The 19,070-nt window shown below is 30.6% G+C and overlaps 1 protein-coding gene across 2 annotated transcripts in view; it reads left to right on the top strand.

Annotated features, from left to right (window-relative positions):
* The window catches only part of LOC145327100 (poly(rC)-binding protein 2-like), an 86,392-nt gene extending 68,515 nt beyond the window's left edge, over nt 1-17,877 (top strand). The window contains exons 13-17 of one of the 2 annotated variants that reach the window (XM_080170626.1): nt 560-645; nt 1,371-1,416; nt 7,509-7,545; nt 12,862-12,967; nt 16,151-17,877. In XM_080170626.1, coding sequence (XP_080026752.1) covers nt 560-645; nt 1,371-1,416; nt 7,509-7,545; nt 12,862-12,957 — 265 coding nt within the window. In that variant the 3' untranslated portion in view covers nt 12,958-12,967; nt 16,151-17,877. The remainder of the gene's footprint in view (nt 1-559; nt 646-1,370; nt 1,417-7,508; nt 7,546-12,861; nt 12,968-16,150) is intronic. The other variant, XM_080170627.1, reaches the window with a different exon arrangement.
* Nucleotides 17,878-19,070: the final 1,193 nt, after the last annotated feature.

Genomic DNA, 19,070 nt, shown 5'->3' with positions numbered 1-19,070 from the left:
TTTAATGTTGAAACGTTTGGGCACTCAACTAATGAACCAATCAATCAAAATTCAATAATAAAAACAATCAAAGTACACAAAATTTAACCTTAGTAGATTACAATTTAATGTTAAAACGTCTGTTTACTCAACCTCATTAAGCAAATTATCAAAATTAAATGAAGTGCCCAAAGTTATTATAAAACTTTGGGGACTAATAAACAGCCTTATCTTCCCTACCTCCCTGCATAGTCTCAGCACTTTCTCGCCAAACGCTTTGCTTTGGTCAAACTGTTTGAAAATGATAATAACTATTTTTACCAGGAATGAAGGAAAAATTATAGTGGTAACCAAAGTTTTTCTTCAAAAATATTAAATATCTTATTATATCTTGATACGCTGGTTCAAACTAGCGTTTTTAAACTATTCTACTTAAGCTTCAGACGGACAGACAGACATTGCTCTACTTTGTATTAATGATATGGTATTTGTAGGCAACTGTCCAGAGCTATGATCCGTAGACAGACGAACAAACAAACAGACTTCCTGTTACTTTATTATAAGGATATGATATTTGTAGGCAACTGTCCGGAGCCATGATCCGTATCTCTAACTGTGAGGACAAGGATGCTCCAGCAAACCTGGACAGAACTATCACCATCTCAGGTATGCGCAGTGCCAGTATAGCTTCCAAACCGATTAATATCCGCTGGATTAGAACCGGTTCTCAGCCATAATTATAAAATCAAGTATAGCGTCGTATTACAGATACTTTTCTACAAATATTGAAATTAAAATCATAAACAAGCCTGGGCCTTTGGGCCTCTTAGTCAACAAAACTGGTTTTAATCTTATAATTTTTAATTCCAATATCTGTGGAAAGCTGTCTATAATACTATGCGATAAATAAATACTTTGGCATTTAAGAAATTAAGTGGCTTTGTCTCACGAGGAGAAATTGGGTTGTCCCTTCGTTTAAAAGATTGTTCTTAATTTTTAAAATTGTTTCGGGGCCATACATAGGATCACGACTCCCCTCTTTTTTAATGCAAAACCTGCAATAAGTAACAATAATTAGGTACTGTAGCAAAGCTACTCTATAACTTACATTGCATGTTTGTCAGTCCATTAGTACGTAAGAATGCTGATTTGTTTTGTAAAGAGTTTGCTAACTAATGAGCATCTATTCTAGTCGGTATACCTGCAAGACTCTGAATAAGTGCCACACAATTTTCTTTAAAAAAACAATTATTTTTCTTGAGTATTATAAAAGTTGAATTTTGTAGTGAAGATTATGATGACCCATGAATATCTGCTCAATAATTCACTCTGTCCGTCTGTAAGTCAATTGAATAATCATTTTTATATTCATAATCGAATATTTGTTTTAGGAAATTGTGAGTCTGTGGCTCTGGCACAATATCTGATCAACATGAGGTAGGAATTTCATAAAATAAAATAGTTACTCTTATAATTGGTAACCTTAAAATATAAATCAGTAAGTTGTTTTTGTTTGAAGCTAAGGATCTAGGGGAAAACTGTGTTGGGGTGGCTTTATGCTATTTTCCTGACCTCATCTGGTGTCTCTTAGAGGCTAGAGACGAAGTAACTAGTCTTGGTATAATGTGCTTTAATTAGAATAAAAAAAAGACTATCCAAGACCAATCTTAACAGCGATAGACAACCAACACTTTTTTTTGGAAATGTATTCTCTTTTAATAGATGGATTGTCTGTTTAAGACATTCAGCTGAATTTTAAAGTTCTAATAATACGGCTTTGTTGGGCTTACATACGGCTAAAAAAAACGAGCCGTAATATGCTTAAATAAAGAAATTTAAAACAAAATATTTTTTTATGGGTTTTTAAAACTATTTATAATTATACATATTTTTACCACGCATAAAACAAGACAAAACATAAATAAAACTCTAGAACAGGATACCCCGACTTGAAACTATGCTTTCAAATGTCTAATCCTAATGATCTTTGTTTTCTAAATAGATATATGATTACTTGGATGTTGCACCAGATTCTCGTGTACTCTGATAAAGTGAAATTCTCAGCTGGCTAAAATAACGATTCTACCCCATTCTCTCATTTAACTCAGATGAAGGAATTGGCCAATAAATGAGGTCCATATTAGCAAGCTTAATTAACGACAAATTTCCCCCTGTTATTTTATCCACGTGTATCTTATATCCATTGTTTTGCTTCTCAACGATAATCACATTAAAATTCCATGTCAAATATCCAACAAATCAATGGGCGGTTTCTCAGAACGATTTGTCATCTTATAAACACAGTTTAATGTCAGACTAATAGGACTAATACTCTACTGTAATATAAGTTTTACTAGAGGAACTCGAGAATATTTGCGTATTACATACTACTATACCTACACATTTTTAGTTTACCTGCCCTACTAAATATTAGTCTGTATATACAAGAAGCAATATTAAGAATACAGGTGGACATGGACGACAAAGCTTCTTTCGATGGGGGAAGGGGTTTTGGGTTCAGTTAGAGAGGGGTGTTTTTAAAGACAAACATCCTTTTTAATTTTTAAATTTTCCCTACTAAAAACTCTGTTTAAAAATAACTCATATTCACACATATTTTGTCAACCTTGATATAAAATATTGTGTATATGTGTAGTTTAGCCACTATGCCAGGGCCTTATATAATGAAAGACAAGAGAAAAATTTCAAAATTCTTGATTTGTGCGTTTTCCGGTAATTTCCCGATTTTAGCCATTGAAGCATTCACTATCCCATTCCCTATTTCTACAATAAAAATTTGTGCTATGCTTTTAGGTTAGGTTAGGTTAAGAAAGGTTAAATAGATTGGAAAAAATGTATTAATTGGGTAGAAGGTTATTGTTGTGGTCGATTATAGAAATTATACTTCAAAATTAAATATCAAGTAAGAAAATAAATAGATAATAGGCAAATTAAAACTATTACAACGCCTATTATTATAGTTATATCATACTTTTATAGTATAATGCTTCAAAGTACATGTAGAAATCATAATTTGGGGTTTTCATTCATGCCTATAAGTGGACCACAAAAATGCTTCAAGCCTCTAAGCTTTGGAGTGCTATACCTAAGTGGAACTATCCTTATAGGGCTCTTCTAGCCCTTTTCTTAACCTAAACTATACATATAAATAGCCTTTGTTGGATATTACAGTATTATCAACTAAATAGTAATAGTTATTTCTCGCATCGTATTATAAACGGCTTTCCGCGGATATAGAATGTACAATTATGAGATTAAAACTAGTTTTTTAGCCCCGAGGGGCCGAAGACACCGACTAAAAAAACTGGTTTTAATCTTATGATTGTACAGTTTTATATTCGTAAAAAAGCTGGATATAATACGATGCTAGACATGTTTTTTTTGTATAGATGAGAACCGGTTCCTATCCACCGGATTCGAATGAATGCGAGAAATATATTTAAGTCTCTTTTAACCATACATTTAGATAAGCCAATGTTTGCCAATTCATAACATCCCTCTCTTCTCATTAATATACAAACTACTAAAGGCAGATTTTCACAATTGGTAATTATTAGTAGATTATTTCATTGTTGCATAGCCTATTCCTTTATCCCTGAGGACTGATTGAAAAATATTGTCTAGGATCAGAGTTATGTTTGGTATGCATTCTAATAAATTACAAACAATATACCTGCCCTGCCCCAGGGAGGGAGGGGACATTGGACTGTTTATTACACTAGTCCCCAAACTTTTATAATAACGTAATCTTATTCGTTGGGGACTATTATTTTTGATTGGTAGGTTTAGGTTGAGTGTTGAAACGTTTCAACCGCTAATTGAAACTTACAGAAGGGGTAATTTTGTGTATCTTCATATGGGGATGTATACCAATTTACCAGCCATTGTCTTATCCCTTTAGAACCCCTGGCTCTGCCCTGCGCTTGCTTTTAAGTCAGTAGCGTTGCTAACTTTATATTTTGGAAGTAGGTCGATTAAAATGGCTTAAAGTGTATGAGAATAACCTATAACTTTATTATAATTAATTCACAGCCCTATCATAAGCATAGAAAATAATATTCAATAAATATAGAAAATAATATTCAAATAATATTCAATATTTTAAATTTTCAATTAAATTTATTGGGTTAAGGTAAAGCTTTTAAATAGACGCTCTAAGATCTGTTTTGGCTTCTTTTACACTTTAACCAAACAAATACAGAATCTGTCCTGTAGAGATGTATGTTTGTGAACACAGATTACAACCAAATTATTGTTTTTTTTACAAAGTTATCTTTACTATTGTTGATTATTGTTGCTGCTCTAGTTAAGAAAAAAATTGGCATTGCCATTGTCGTACTTGATTTCTTTACTTATACAATGTTTTATAACTGCACAAATCGAAAAAAATCCCCAAAAAAGTCTGAAAATTATCATACTAAGGCTAAAAACAAAAAAGGTTTAATTCTATGAAATTTATGGTTTTTGAAATAACAAAAAAATGTTAGACCAAAAAAATGTTTTTAATTTATAAGATTAGCATGTTTATCTCGCTTTATTTTTAAGTTGTTCAACATCTAAATACTTTTTAAAATTTTGTTACCTTATCCTGTAACAGGAGAATGGATATAGGATGTAAGTGGATATATTGACAGGGGAACATTTGTCGTCAATTTAGCTTGCTAATATAGATTTTATTTATGGTCAGTTCTATCATCCAGTATTACATGAGGGGATGGTAAAAGGCGTGGATGTGTGGTACCGTTATTTTAGCCAGCTGTGAGCATCACTATTTCAGAGTACATGAAAATCTGGTGCAACATCCAAGTAATAATATATCCATTAACAGGACGCAAAAGGTAGATAGATAAGAAGTGTGTTGTGTAGGGCGAAAAAGGGGAAAGGCTAAAAAAGTGGACTGTAAAATGGCAAAATGCATTTAGTCTATTCGCGAGCAATTAATTGAAAATAGTTTACCCTTTCACAGTTTTTTTAAAAGTCCGTAACATCACTATACAGAGATTCTTCCCTTCAAAAATATATTGTATGGTGCAGATAATATTGTTTATGATCAGTGCAGCAAATGGAAGCTAAAAAAAAGTTTATAGAACTGTAAGAAACTAAAATAAAAGAAAAATTGCATAAAATTGTCTTTCTTTAATACTAAAATTGGAAAACGGTTGGGGGGAGGGGGGGTATTTATTTTTCCTATGCATGCCTTACCCCTGCGGTGAGCCTTAACTCTTCAGGTCTACCCTGTACCCAAATTAACCTGGCCTAAAGTAAAAAACAGACAAACTCTCACCACCTTCTTTTCAATATTTTAAAAAATATGGAAATGGGGGGGGGGGTAGTTCTATGCTCGACTAGTCACTTTGAAGGAAACCAATTCTATTGTTATGAAAATTTTTGTCCTTGTTCTTTTTCTGTATTTTGCAATCAGGTAAAGTTACTCAACTAACTCCCACCAAGGTCACAGAAAACAAATATTTTACAAAACCTTGATATTACAATTGTATTATTAAAGATCTCAGTAACGGCTGAGTTAAAGATTTTTACCTTTAGATATTTATATGAGGAGTAACATAACAATACTTTTTCCAGTATGGTTTCGAACCCTATTTATGTCCACTGGATTATAACCGGTTCCCAGCTGTACTGAAAAATCGTCTAAGCATCGTATTATAGACAGTTTGCCAGTAATATTTATATAAAAATCATGAAATTAATACCAGTTTTAATCTTTTAATTTTTATTTTGATATTCGAGAAAAGCTGTCTTTAATACTATGCTATATTTTACTATTATAAAGTTTAAGATGTTTTTACACTTACAGAAAAACAATTCTACCTCTACCTTTTCTGTCTTTTTCACTGAAATTATGTAATAAAAAAGCATATAAAAGTTGTACAAGTGGGTTTAATGAGTCTTATCATAGCATCTGAACTGGGATATGGTTCATTTAAATTTATGCACCTTGTAGCAACATCTAAACATATAATATAATAGTTGCAAATATTTCAGGCATATACAGAAAATATAAGCTAACTTAAAGTATAATTGTTCACAGATTTTGTCTCGAACAAATTAAGTTATGAAATATGGAATTAGTCTTTAAAATTCAAGGAGGGAGGGGTTATTAGCTGTTTATTACACTTGTCCCCAAAGTTTAATGAGAACGTCGGCTTAAGAACTTTGGGAAATATTATTGATTGGTTAATTAAGAATTAAGTTAAGTCTCCAATGGTTTCAACCACTAATTGTAATCTACAGAAATCATTTCTTGTAATATCATTGGGGATGTACATCAATTTATCGGCCTTTGTCTTATTCATTTAGATATTTCTTAGAAGTAGATTCTGAATTGTCATGCTATTTACCTATCCCTGTTACTATAAGTATAAAAGGAGAAAGAGAAAGAGAGAGAGAGAGAGAGAGAGAGAGAGAGAGAGAGAGAGAGAGAGAGAGAGAGAGAGAGAGAGAGAGAGAGAAAATGGTGCATAATAGTTGATATTAACTTGTCATGGTAAATTTGTGCTCATGCCTGCACCTCAATTAAAGGCATAGCATTTTTATTTAACTCTTTCTCAGAAACAGAAATTTAAGGATAAACGGATGTTAAAAAGAATTTTTTCTACCCTTAGCCCTTCAATAATTTCCCACTCTCTTAATTAAACCACACCCTTTTTTATTTTCTTTCTTTAACAGGCTTGGTATTGTCGGTTTCGTGGCTTTGCCTCTTAAGAAGCGTTTCGTCGTATTTTCACAGTTGCTCTAACCCTGCGGGGCCAATTGCCTAACCCTGCGGTACAATCATTAACATTTACCTAACCTAAGATAACCTATCAAAAGATACTTTGAACATACGACGAAACGCCCCTCAAGAGGCGATGTCACGAAACCTAAAATATCCCAAAGAATTGTATCTAGGTATTTGAAGTATGTTTGTATAATACTGATTTTAATAGAAATTTTTAATTATTATTCAAAAAAAATTTACTACAAAACACACAAAATAACAAAACGGTTTTTTTTGTAAAATAAGTAAGTCACACATGCAATCGATCAGTTTTGTTTATTTATCTTTCTCTTAATTCCTGTGCACACCTGACAAATATTGTTACGGGAGCACTATATTGAAATTGCAACAATTTTTTTATAAAAATTACATCATCCGTAAAACAATATCATTTTTAAAAAGATTTAAAGGCATAAATTGCTTTTTTGACTAGTGAAAACAGCCCAATTTATTCATATCTTTTCAGAGTACTATTTCCTTTTTATTCCCATCCGGGGCATTTAAAGCTTTGATTCAACCTAACAAAAGTAACAAAAGTATCAAAATATAATAATTTCTTTAAGAAGTTCGTTTATAAGCAGATTAAATGTTTTGTTAACAAAATATAAAATACAAAAAAATAATGTATGAATTAGCAAAATGTTAAGTCTGCAATGGATAGCCTGATCAGAAATTAATATATTTGGGTAAAAAAGATCCTAAGTGCTTATTTAAATATATCTTATTAAAGCATTGAGATACATAGAACGAGTTTACTTAACCAAGAGGTAGGTCCATAGACAAACAATTAATAGAACATTTTTAGATCCTGACAAACAGAATATCATAGACGAGGCATAATCATCCTGATCCTGGTTTTGTTCATAGACAAAATATATTTATAGATTTTTTATTAAGAGATATTTCCATCCTGGTGATCTGTATCTTTTATTCTAATGAATAACAACTGAATAATTTTTAATGCATAATAGTTATCTATCGCATCGTATTAAAGAAAGATTTCCGCGGATATTAAAATTAAAACAATGTTTGAATTCCAAGGCGTAAAAAGAAGAAAGATTTACGCGTACCAAACTGGTATTAATTTTATGATTTTTTATACTCGTGAAAAATTGTCTGTAATTCGATGCTATACATGATTTTTCAGTATGTTATTTGTAAGAAATAAAAGATACAAAGAAATAGTTTCAGAGATATTAAATGATATAGTCTTTTATAGAAATAAAAACAAGAATTTTAAATCTTGTTAGATTTTTATAGATTTATAGAATGATTATATCCAAAAAATCTTTCAGTATATAAAATTCTTTACAATTATAGATAGGATATAAAAAGTTTATAGAAAAAAATGATAATAAAATCCTTAAACATTATAAATTCTATTATGTTTTGTGAAATAATGTATTTCTAATTTTCAGGATAGAAATGAATTTAATATAGTAACTTTGGGTACAGTCCTTTTCGTGGCAACTCCTCTTAAGGGGCGTTTCGTCGTATTTTCACAGTAGGTTTTGTTAGGTTAAGTTAGGTTAGGTAATTGGCTTGCAGGGTTAAAGCCCCCGCAGGGACTAAAAATAGGAGAAAACTTACAGTGAAAATACAACAAAACGCCCCTTAAGAGACGTTGCCACGAAAGGGACTATACCCGTAACTTTTTTTTATTTTGTAGTTGTATAAAATATTGGTTTAGGTTTTGGAACATGAAAATTTTATTTGACGAAATTGATATTACTTTTGAAGAAAATGAGTTTAATGGAAAAAAAGAGAATTTATACAAATATATATAATATATAGAGAAAAGAGATGTGTTTGAAGTTTTGATATCACTTTAACATTTCATATCCTTCCACTAAATTGTTCCAAATCAGTTTTTAATCTCATATTTCAAAGGTTTGCAGCCTCTTCTAAAAGTACTTTTTATTCTAAAATACCTAGAAACTATTTATATATACAAAAATAGCAGTACGCCCCCTAGAGGCCTCTAGGAGCAAATGGCAGAAGAGGTAGAAAGTCGACCCTCCAATTTCAGATATTTCGGGGGAGGGGTATATTTTTCTATTGGGAGGATAGAGGGAGGTACTATACCCTAAAAATAGTCAAAAACCAAGAAGCTTAGATGCAGCGGTAAACGAGAATGAGATCCTTACCTGCACATAGGTAGACATCCTGTTACTTTTATATAAGGCTAGATTGGCTATTCCTAAAATTTTTATCATGATAATTTCCTCTACTCTAACTAAACTTAAAATTACTGCAGGCTTAAAAATAAAAAAATAAAAATTTTATTTCTTTTTTTACCTTGGCACCTTTTCCCTTTCCTTGTATTGACAAATTCAAAATTAAAATGGACATTTCTCTTTGTGTGTTGTATTTCACAAACCAGGGAGGGAGGGGATATTGGGCTGTTTATTACACTAGTCCCCAAAGTTTTGTAATTTCTTATTCGTTGGCTTAACAACTGTCAAGACTTTAATGGAATTCAAACGTTTCTGCCACTAATTTTAATCTACAGAAGGATTAATTCTGTGTATTATCATTGCGGAATGTACATCAATTTATTGACCATTGTCTTATCCCTTTAAATCCCTTTTCACAAATACAATTTAATGTTTTCCAACATTTTAATGGTGACACAACCTTCTGTCTTTCTTTTTCATTTTCCCCATTTTTTATCTCCCTATCTTTTTAAAAGCGAAGCTTTTCTATAATTAGGGTCGGTCCGTCCGTACGTTCGAGACAGATAGCTATGTTAATTTAGGCTTGTTAGAATTGTCCTATCGATTTCAAACTTTGCATGGTGATTCCTATAGTAGTCAGATAAAGCATAGCAACTCTATAATCATTACCAGAATGTCCGTACGTCCATTTTAAACATGTTGATTTTTTAATTTTTTAACAACAAATTTTTATGTGATCTTATCATCCGATTGTTTTGATTTTTGGTATACTGATTCCTGGGACAACAATATTAGAAGCGAAGCAAATCTATAATCATAAGAAGTTTTTCAACAAATTTACTCACAATTTTGCTTTGACTCTTATTCATTTATATTCTGATTATTCAGTTCTGACACTATACAAGTGTTAATGTCCGTTTGTATTACCGTTTCAGAGCTTCGCTTTTATGGATGTTGTCATCCTTGTTTTTTTTTTTAAATCCCCTGAAATAAGGGATCGTCAGCCGCCTGACAAATTTTAGGGCGACTGGGCCGATAGATTTTTTTAAAAAGCGGCTTGATAGCTGTTAAGTAAGAAATGTTGAAAAGATCTTTGAAAAACTTTTGTTATGGTCGCGGTATATTGACTTACTGCAGCTTGTTTAAAAAAACTGCAAAACTCGACTGCACCTGCCCAGCCTAGTCTATACGAGTGCGCCTGCCTAGCCCTCTCCAATATTTGCAAACTAAAGGAAATTGTCCATTTACTTTAAGCTTAAGCTGTAAACTATAATTTAGCAATGCAATGTTCTAATTTTAAATTTGCCTAGGTAGGGCAGGGAATCAGAGAGGGAGGAGACATTGGGCTGTTTATCGTTTTTCGTTGGCTTTTCAACTTTGGGGACTATTATTGAATTTCATAGGTTCATTGGATCATTTAGTTGAGAGTCCAAGCGTTTCAATTGTTAATTGTAATCTACAGAAGGGGTAGTTTTGTGTATCATCATTTGAGATGTACATCAATTTATTGGCTTTTGTCTTATCCCTTTAGATCCCTGGGAGGGAATTAATACTTTCTTTCATCTAAATTTTATCACTGTTTAAAATCATAGATTTTAGGCTAAATTTTCTTTAATTATTTGCCGGATTTTTATTTCTTCAAAAACATTCATTAAATAATGCTTTTTATAAATCTTTATTCTTCATAATAAACTTGATAAAAAAAAACAATAATTAAAAGGTTTAAAAAGAAAAAAACCTTTAAAAACATCACCTACCCACGTTAAAAACAAACAAAAAAATTAACATTAAATGAAAACATCAAAAGTTAATCTATTAAAAAGAATTATAAATGAACAATTAGTGTAAAGACGGAAGTAAAACTAAGAGCAAAAGTCTGTTAAGCGCTGAATAATCTAATGAGATGATAATTAATCAGGACATTTATCTAAACAATTAGCGAAGCAATAACAAACCAATGATCTTTAAAATAACAATAAAGTGTTATACAATTAAAAAGGAATAGTTTCACAATTATTTTTTAACAGATATTGTCAATAAACTAATAAATAAAGTTCTTTTTTTAGTGATATATTTTTTTTTTAATTTTAAAATCTGCGAATAAATAAATTTTTCTGGATAGACGGACGGACGTATAACCAAAATTCTAGAATAGCAGCACCAATTGCAAAGGACATGCAATAAGATACCAATAAACATTTGTACTAACAGCACAGCAAAATACTAAAAGATATTAACTGGGAGGGTGGAGGCATTGGACTGTAAATTATATTTAAAAACACGTTTCCTTATTCGTTGGCCCAAAACTTTGAGTAATTTTATTAAATTTTGTACATTACAGCAGTATCCAAACTTTTCCACCTATAATTTGTAAGCAAGAGAAGAGATGATTTTGTTTAGCTTTTTTAGAAATGTACATCAATTTATCGTCCATTGTCTTATCTCTTTATCCTTATGGCTAACTTTTGTTCAACTGTTTATGAGGATTCCTGTGAATATCCTAGAAAAAGACAATAATCATCCTCTATAATGTGTACATAAAGCTTTTATCCTTATCAATTAGAGGCAGAAAAATACGAGATAATTAGTTTGTAGCAAATAAATAAATAAAAATGATAATAATAAACATTATTCATTAGTTTATAGGTTAGAGTGCTTTTTTTGAACTAGGAAGAAAAAAACATTTTTGCAATAATGAGCCTTTTTAATATCATATTTTTTTCCTTTTTCAGCAAAGCACTTTATTTAATTTTGATATATACAAAAATGTGTAAATAAGTTTGAGTTTTCATTTATAATTTTAACATTTTAAAATATGTACGATAGAAACGCAATTTTTGAAAATCATGTTTTGTGAAAACTACAAAATTTTATCTTTAAGATAAGATAAATAGAAAAAATTTAACTTTATCCTATCATTTGAAAATAAATAGATATACTAGTGCAATAGTTAAAATTAAAAGCTTTTATGAATTTGTTATAGTGAAAAGCTTTGTAACTTAAGTTTATGATTTCATCTCCAAAGACATTATGTATGCTACATTAATTCAGGTAGGGAGGGGACATTAGGCTGTTTATTGCACTAGTCCCCAAAGTGTTATTTTTAATCGTTGGCTTAACAACTTTGGGACCCTTTATTGAATTTTGATTGGTTGATTCATTTAGTTGGGTGTCCAAACGTTTCAACCAATAATTGTAAACTGCAGAAGGATCATCATTTGGATAAACATCAATTTATCGGCCAAAATCACTAATTTTTATTTTTTAGAAGATGCTTTAGAGATGAAACCATAAAACTAAAATGTTTGGTTTAACCTTAATCATTCAAATAATAATAATCATTAAATAATTTTTATATCAAATATACTTTTTAAACTGTAATTTTTATGTAAATGAAAAAAGACATTCTAAGAACTTATTTTATAAATAGCTGATGATTTTTATAGAAAATTAACAAAAAATTATAGAAAGATAGTTGATAAACAAATCATGGAAAAAGAATTATTTTAAATAAAAGTAAGGATTTGGTAATTTTTGCATAAGAATATTTGGGAATAGTCCCTTTCGTGGCAACGCCCATTAAGGGGCGATTCGTCGCATTTTTAAAATGGTTATTTTAGGTTAGGTTAGGTTGTATTGGGTTAGGTGATTGCCCCACAGGGTTAGGCATTGGGAATTGGCCCCACAGGGTAAGAGCCCTCCGCAGGGGCTAGAAATAGGAGAAAAGCTACTGTTAATAAAAAACGAAGAAACGCCCCTTAAGGAGCGTTGCCACGAAAGGGACTATACCCGAATACTTTTATTTGAGAAAAACTAGTTAGATAATTACCAAATTCTTAATTTGAAAACAATGTTTATTCCATGATTATAATTGTACCTGGGGCTAATATTTCTTTTTAATTTTAGAATCTGTATGGAGACGGCGGGTATGGGGGGTGCTATACCAGCCCAGGGTATGGGGGGTGCTATACAGCCCCAACACTTCCAGTACGTTACACATAACAACCTTAAGGTAAAAATTTTACAATTTTTTTTTTAACTAATAAAATCTATGTGTGTCTGTCACTAAGTTCACGAAAACAAAATCAATTTTCTTTTTCAAGGTAGCTTACAATAGGTACTTGTATGGTTAATCACTATATAAACAGAATATGTGTCTGTCTGTGTTTACCTCTGAACCTATATGGTTACAGTGAAACTTCTCATAGGACCAGGCTACCACCACTCTACCAAGATAAATCCCCACAAGAATTTTTATATTTAAGATAAAAAAAGTTCTAACCTCCCCCCCCCCCCCTAACTCAACCCTTTTAGTAAAGTGCTCTTGAAGCCCCTAGGGGCATAGCCGCTATTAAAAGAAATAAGAGAGCTCTGCTAATATACATAGAAAACTATTTAAATGATGAAAGTAGCCTTGTATAACTAATTTACATCCAAATAAGCAGATTAACATAGTATACAAATGTATATTTATTAATTATAATGGCTTTCGAATGTTGAATTTTTAATCATATTAGTTAGGCTTTGAAATATAAACTGCTCAACTAATTTAGTCCCCCTCATCCCCATGCTTTCCAACTCTCACAACTAATTTTGAGATGGGGATAGAGATATTAAAAAGAATAGTTTAGGCTAAAATATCAAACAAATATTTTTAAGGCCAACAGTTGCATCTAATACAAAAGATATTTAATATAGCCATTGGGTTACAGGACAAACACAGGAGTGACAAACGGCAGAGTGCACACACGCAGGAGTGTCTAGTATATTAGGTTAATGAAGTATCTCTATACAGGTTAGGTTAATATATAAATATACCAATAACCCCCCCCGCAGGGGTTAGGAATTTAAAAAACCATTAAGATGGTTTAAAATAGGTTAGGTTAGGTTAAGTGTCAACTTCGACGTTTGTCACTCCTTCGTTTGTCCAGCCATTGGACATAACAGAAAGAAAAAGATACAACTTAACTCAGTCGAAATTCATTCACGCAACTTCCCCTTGGTTGTGTAGGAAGAATGATATTTGGGTAGTTTGGATACTCAATAGTCAAGTAAATAATATCAGTACAGCCCTTACCCAAGCTCCTCTGTGGAAAGCGTCATTCATTATGGTGACTTCAATTGGGACACCTGCCATACTCGGCGAGGGTGAGGTAATAAAGAATAGGTCCCTTGAGACAGCGGGTCAAGTACTTGTACTTGAGCGTGGACACTAAGGAACTATTAATACACACACACACACACACACAGAAAGATACAACAGGGATGAATTTGATAGGACAATAACAGACAAACGAAAAAAACCCATATCTTTTAGAGTATTTTTGAATTTTAGAATAACATTCATATTTAGGTGTCAACCTATATTTTGTGAATAGAATATATCAAAATTTACAAGCTTAAAGTTACAAAAGAGCAAACAACACAACACCACTATGGCTTTTAATATTTTGTATTTCAAATAGAATGGCTACTCTATAACTAAGAGTTGTATTTTTTATATGTACTATGCATTTCATACATATCTAAACAGATTTTGGGAATAGTCCCTTTCGTGGCAACGCCCCTTAAGGGATGATTTGTCGTATTTTTAAAATGGCTTTTTATAGGTTATTTTAGGTTAGGTTAGGTTATATTGGGTTAGGTGATTGCCCCATATGGTTAGGCAATTGGCCCCGCAGGGTTAGAGCCCCCCACAGGGGCTAGAAATAGGAGAAAACCTACTGTGTAAAATACAAAGAATCGCCCCTTAAGGTGCGTTGCCACGAAAGGGACTATACCCCACATTTTGAACAGGTCTGTACAGAAGGACCTAAACACAAAAGCAGACACTTTAAACAGCTATTCTCTAAAATCTATATTATTAATGGACCAAAATACAGTCAAATTATTGATATAGACGTTAATTTAACTATAACAATTTATAAAAATCATGGCTTAAGTTAATCTCAACTCTTATGAATAGCACTGCTATATTTGTTGATTCTTTTGCTTCTATTATTAGTTTCACATAGTTTTAAAAAACAAATATTTCATTACATTTTTATTAGCATGATTAAAGAAAAATCTAAAGTACATAAAAGAACAGTTTTATAAGTGTGTTTTAATAATATGTAAATTTATGTTTTCCCCTGCATCCCTTAGCCTGGTGAAAACGTTGTGCCTGTTTGAAAGTTGGCAAATATCTCTGAAATTCTGATTTGCCGTGTTCATCAATATTAAACTCCCTTTTTCCCCCCCATCACAACATCACTTCTCCCTTCCAACTTCGTCCACTTTCAAAATAGATAAAATAAAAAAATAAATTAAAAGCAAAACGGGCTAACTGTATTTTGGAAATCAATGTCTTGGGATGGATTTAGGTCATTTTCCTGAAATCCCCCACCCTCTCCTAAGAGCTAGGGATTAATCTATATATATAATAATATTTAAAAAACTATTTTGACCAGCAAAAAGTATTAACTATTAAGAAAAGTTAGTTTTTGTTAAAAAAAAAGACGTAATAACATTTCCTTTATGTAGAGAAGCTTTGCTACTTATAATTTATAGAAATTTAAAACCATATCTTTGTAGTCAAAAAAAATGTTTGAAATATAAATCTGATCCTTGGTTAATTATTAGTTGTTTTTGTATCACCCCAGTCCATCTTCCAAATAAACTGATGGATAGATGGATTGACTTCAAACTTTGACAAAATTTGCTCCCTGCGCTCTCTTCTTTGACTTTCCAAGTCATTTGACACATTTCTATACTTTTGAAGTGTTTCTAATTTCATAGAAAACTTTCTTTGATTCAGGAACCCAATAAATTGATGTTTAGCTATATTTGTATTTGTATTTCACAAAATAGAACATTCTCAAATAAAACTTCATCTCAAAATTTAAACAAATTTTATTTATTTTCATTATAAGGGATTTTATTGAGCCCATAAAAGTAGAATCCAAAAAAGCTATTAAGATTATGGTTTATTTTGACCTGAAAAAAATCTCAAATTCTAATAGAAACTAGCGATGGCGCCCTTTGCATCTAGTGAAGGACGGGGTAATAGCCTAAACCATACCAAAACGTTTATTAAGCTTTCTTGTTAAGTACATTCAATGCGGAACACTATTTTCCGTGTTCTTATGCTTTACGAAAAAACCTTAAAACTTCATATCAAAGGATAGACAAATAACTAATCATTGTCTATTTTTAGGCCCCTGTTCATTGACCCGCATAAAATGGGCGGGCTGACCAGTCCTACTGGCTGTCAAGCTCCAGTTATCCAGGTATCAACACTCTGACTGGTGGCCCTTTCAATCTTTATCTGATGTAGGGTATCTTCATTTCCGAAAGAAAGTGATTTTATATCCGATAAATGGAATACTAGATCTAGTATATATGGTCTGATGGTCAAACCAGAAAAATTCCAGCTTGACTAAAAAATATTCTTAAATTTGTACATACATAATACAGTAATTAACTTTGGCTGCTAGAGTTGTGATTGAATAAAAAAAGGCGTTTTATATCATAAACAAACTGAAAAAGACATATCAAAAGCATATCTTTGCAAAAGTGAAACTTAAATCAACAATTATTTAATGCGGAATTATGTATTATCTGCTTACATCTTTATCTATTTTGTAATTAAAATTATTAATAAGCTTACTCAATATTTCTTTTTTGATTAAAAAAATAGGGGAAATTAATCTTCTTTAAATCATTCCGATGAAAATTATATTGAGTTTTAATTGCAACTATATAAAAAATCTATAATTTAAACAAAATTCGCCATCAACTCAACTGGAATGGAGAATCAGGGTCAAAATCGATAAGCTAAGTATTTAGATGTTTGTTGTTTCTTTGTTTTGAAATATAATTAACTTACTTTTAAAAATGCTCCAAAGCACTCTATATAATAATTATTAATTTAATAAGCTTTGAAAAAAATATATATAAATTTTTTGAAGAATAATTCCAAAAATGAATGATTTGGTTGTTCATAAGTGCTATACCAACAAACATACTAGGAGGACAAATGTAATAGGGGATAAACACTAGACATACTAGTGCGACAAACATACTAGGAGAATAATACATAGGGGTCAAACCCTCTAGGGTGACAAACATACTAGAGGATATCTCTTCAACTTTTACATTTGTCCCCGTAATAAGTTTGTTGATGTACCATACATATGCAAACATAAAATAAACAAAATAGCAAATCAAATGAATTACAACTCAAAAGATAAATGAAAAAATCTTTATTTAATTATAGATCATGAAAAGAAAAGAAACTTTTGATAGTTGTTTAACAAAAGATGCTAATTAAGCAATCTTTAAAAAAATTATTTGTTGAGTATAAGAAAATAGTATGTAAAAGTATTAAAATATATTTATTTACAAACTTAAATTAGTGTCTATCTCTTTACTCTTAATGTAGTCAATTTATTCTAAAAGTATAAAATTGCATAACACATGTGAAAAAATAATTAAATGTTTGTTTAAAAGCTTTTGTAATGCAAAATTATGATAATAACAATGTAATATATATTTATGCTTTAAATTTAAAATAAGTAATATATATGGAGATGAAATATTGTACAATGTTGTTTATAAAAATAACACATATTCTAATTTCATAAATAATCTGGAATTTTAAACAGAGCTGGATCTTTAAATGTGTAGCTGTTGCCATAGCCGTAGTCATTGCTGTAGTTGTAGCCGTAGCTGTTGCCACTGCCAGTGCTGCCAATAAAACATGGATTTTAAATGTTTGAAGTGTTTATGTATTATTACTATTATCTTATTTCATATTTTTACTTAAAATTCAAAAAGTGGTTGTGATTTCAAGATCGCATATAGCCATGGCCACGCTTAGCCAATTTGATTTAAAGATTGCTATTAGGTTAGTGGCTGTACCTCTGGCAGCGGCAACGGCAAGTGGTTGTGATTTTAAGATCGCATATAGCCGTGGCCATGCTTAGCCAATTTGATTTAAAGATTGCTATTAGGTTAGTGGCTGTACCTCTGGCAGTGGCAACGGCTAAACATTTAAAGATCCAGCTCAGAACAATTGTTAATTAATATTATCTCATTAGAAGTATTGTAACTTTTATTTATAGTTGTAAATATGAAGAAAAATTTTTAAAATGATGTAAATTGAAAAGAGTAGATAACATTATTCGTACAGCATATTCACCAAATTGCCAACAAATTGGATCAAAAAAGTGCCAAAATTGAAAATTTTTATTTTTAAATGTTTGTAGAAGATTTTTTCTTTACTAAAATGTTCTTAGTGTTTTTAATAATTTTAAAACGTCAAGTGCCAATTATGAAGAAATTAATACTTTTATTCCTTGATTGTCTTTTTAGATTTTTATTAGTCTTTTCTTGTAGATGTAATTTATTCTACATTATTATTAATTATTGGCCATATTTATCGACTGTATATCTATGGTGTAATCTTTTATCTATTGTATGAACGTTGCATAAATCATATATTATAAAATATATCTAAACTTAGAGATGTAAAATTTAACAAAATGTAAATATTATAATTAATTATAAGTTGTATTTATATAAGAACGATCATTAACTTTGAATCAAATAATTTTAACTAAATCAGTGTTAATTCTGGTTTAAAAAACCAAAACATATCATAAACATATCAAAATGATGAAGCAATATGTAAAAGACATATCTAGCGTATATTAAATAATTGTATCTAAATTTTATCAATTTTAAACTAGTAAAAACAAGAACATTGTTAATAAAAATATTCTTATAATAACTACTATAGATTTAAATGAAAAAGAATTGATGGACTTGTTTTAGCTGGATTTAAAATGTTTTGTATTTTATAATTGCCTGGTCTTTGTACAATTTTAGTGAGGAAAATTTTAAAAAGGAGATTACATTTAAACTGCTACAAAAAATATTAAAAATACAAATTGTTATGAATTTAATGTAAAGATATTTATATAAAAATGTTTTACTTAGGCATCTTTTTATATTTCTAGGCCAGGCTAAACTGATATTCTGTAGTGTATCTATATTCTATATTGTAATGTAAATTTAACGTGAAAATATTCTAGATTTAATAACTGATTCATTTTATTAATTTATCTACAGTT

Source organism: Acartia tonsa, chromosome 8, assembly GCF_053477335.1.
Source record: "Acartia tonsa isolate MP-2025a chromosome 8, ASM5347733v1, whole genome shotgun sequence".
Lineage (NCBI taxonomy): Eukaryota > Metazoa > Arthropoda > Copepoda > Calanoida > Acartiidae > Acartia > Acartia tonsa.
The sequence above is the reverse complement of the archived record's forward strand: the minus strand, read 5'-3'. Positions and strand labels throughout refer to the sequence as shown.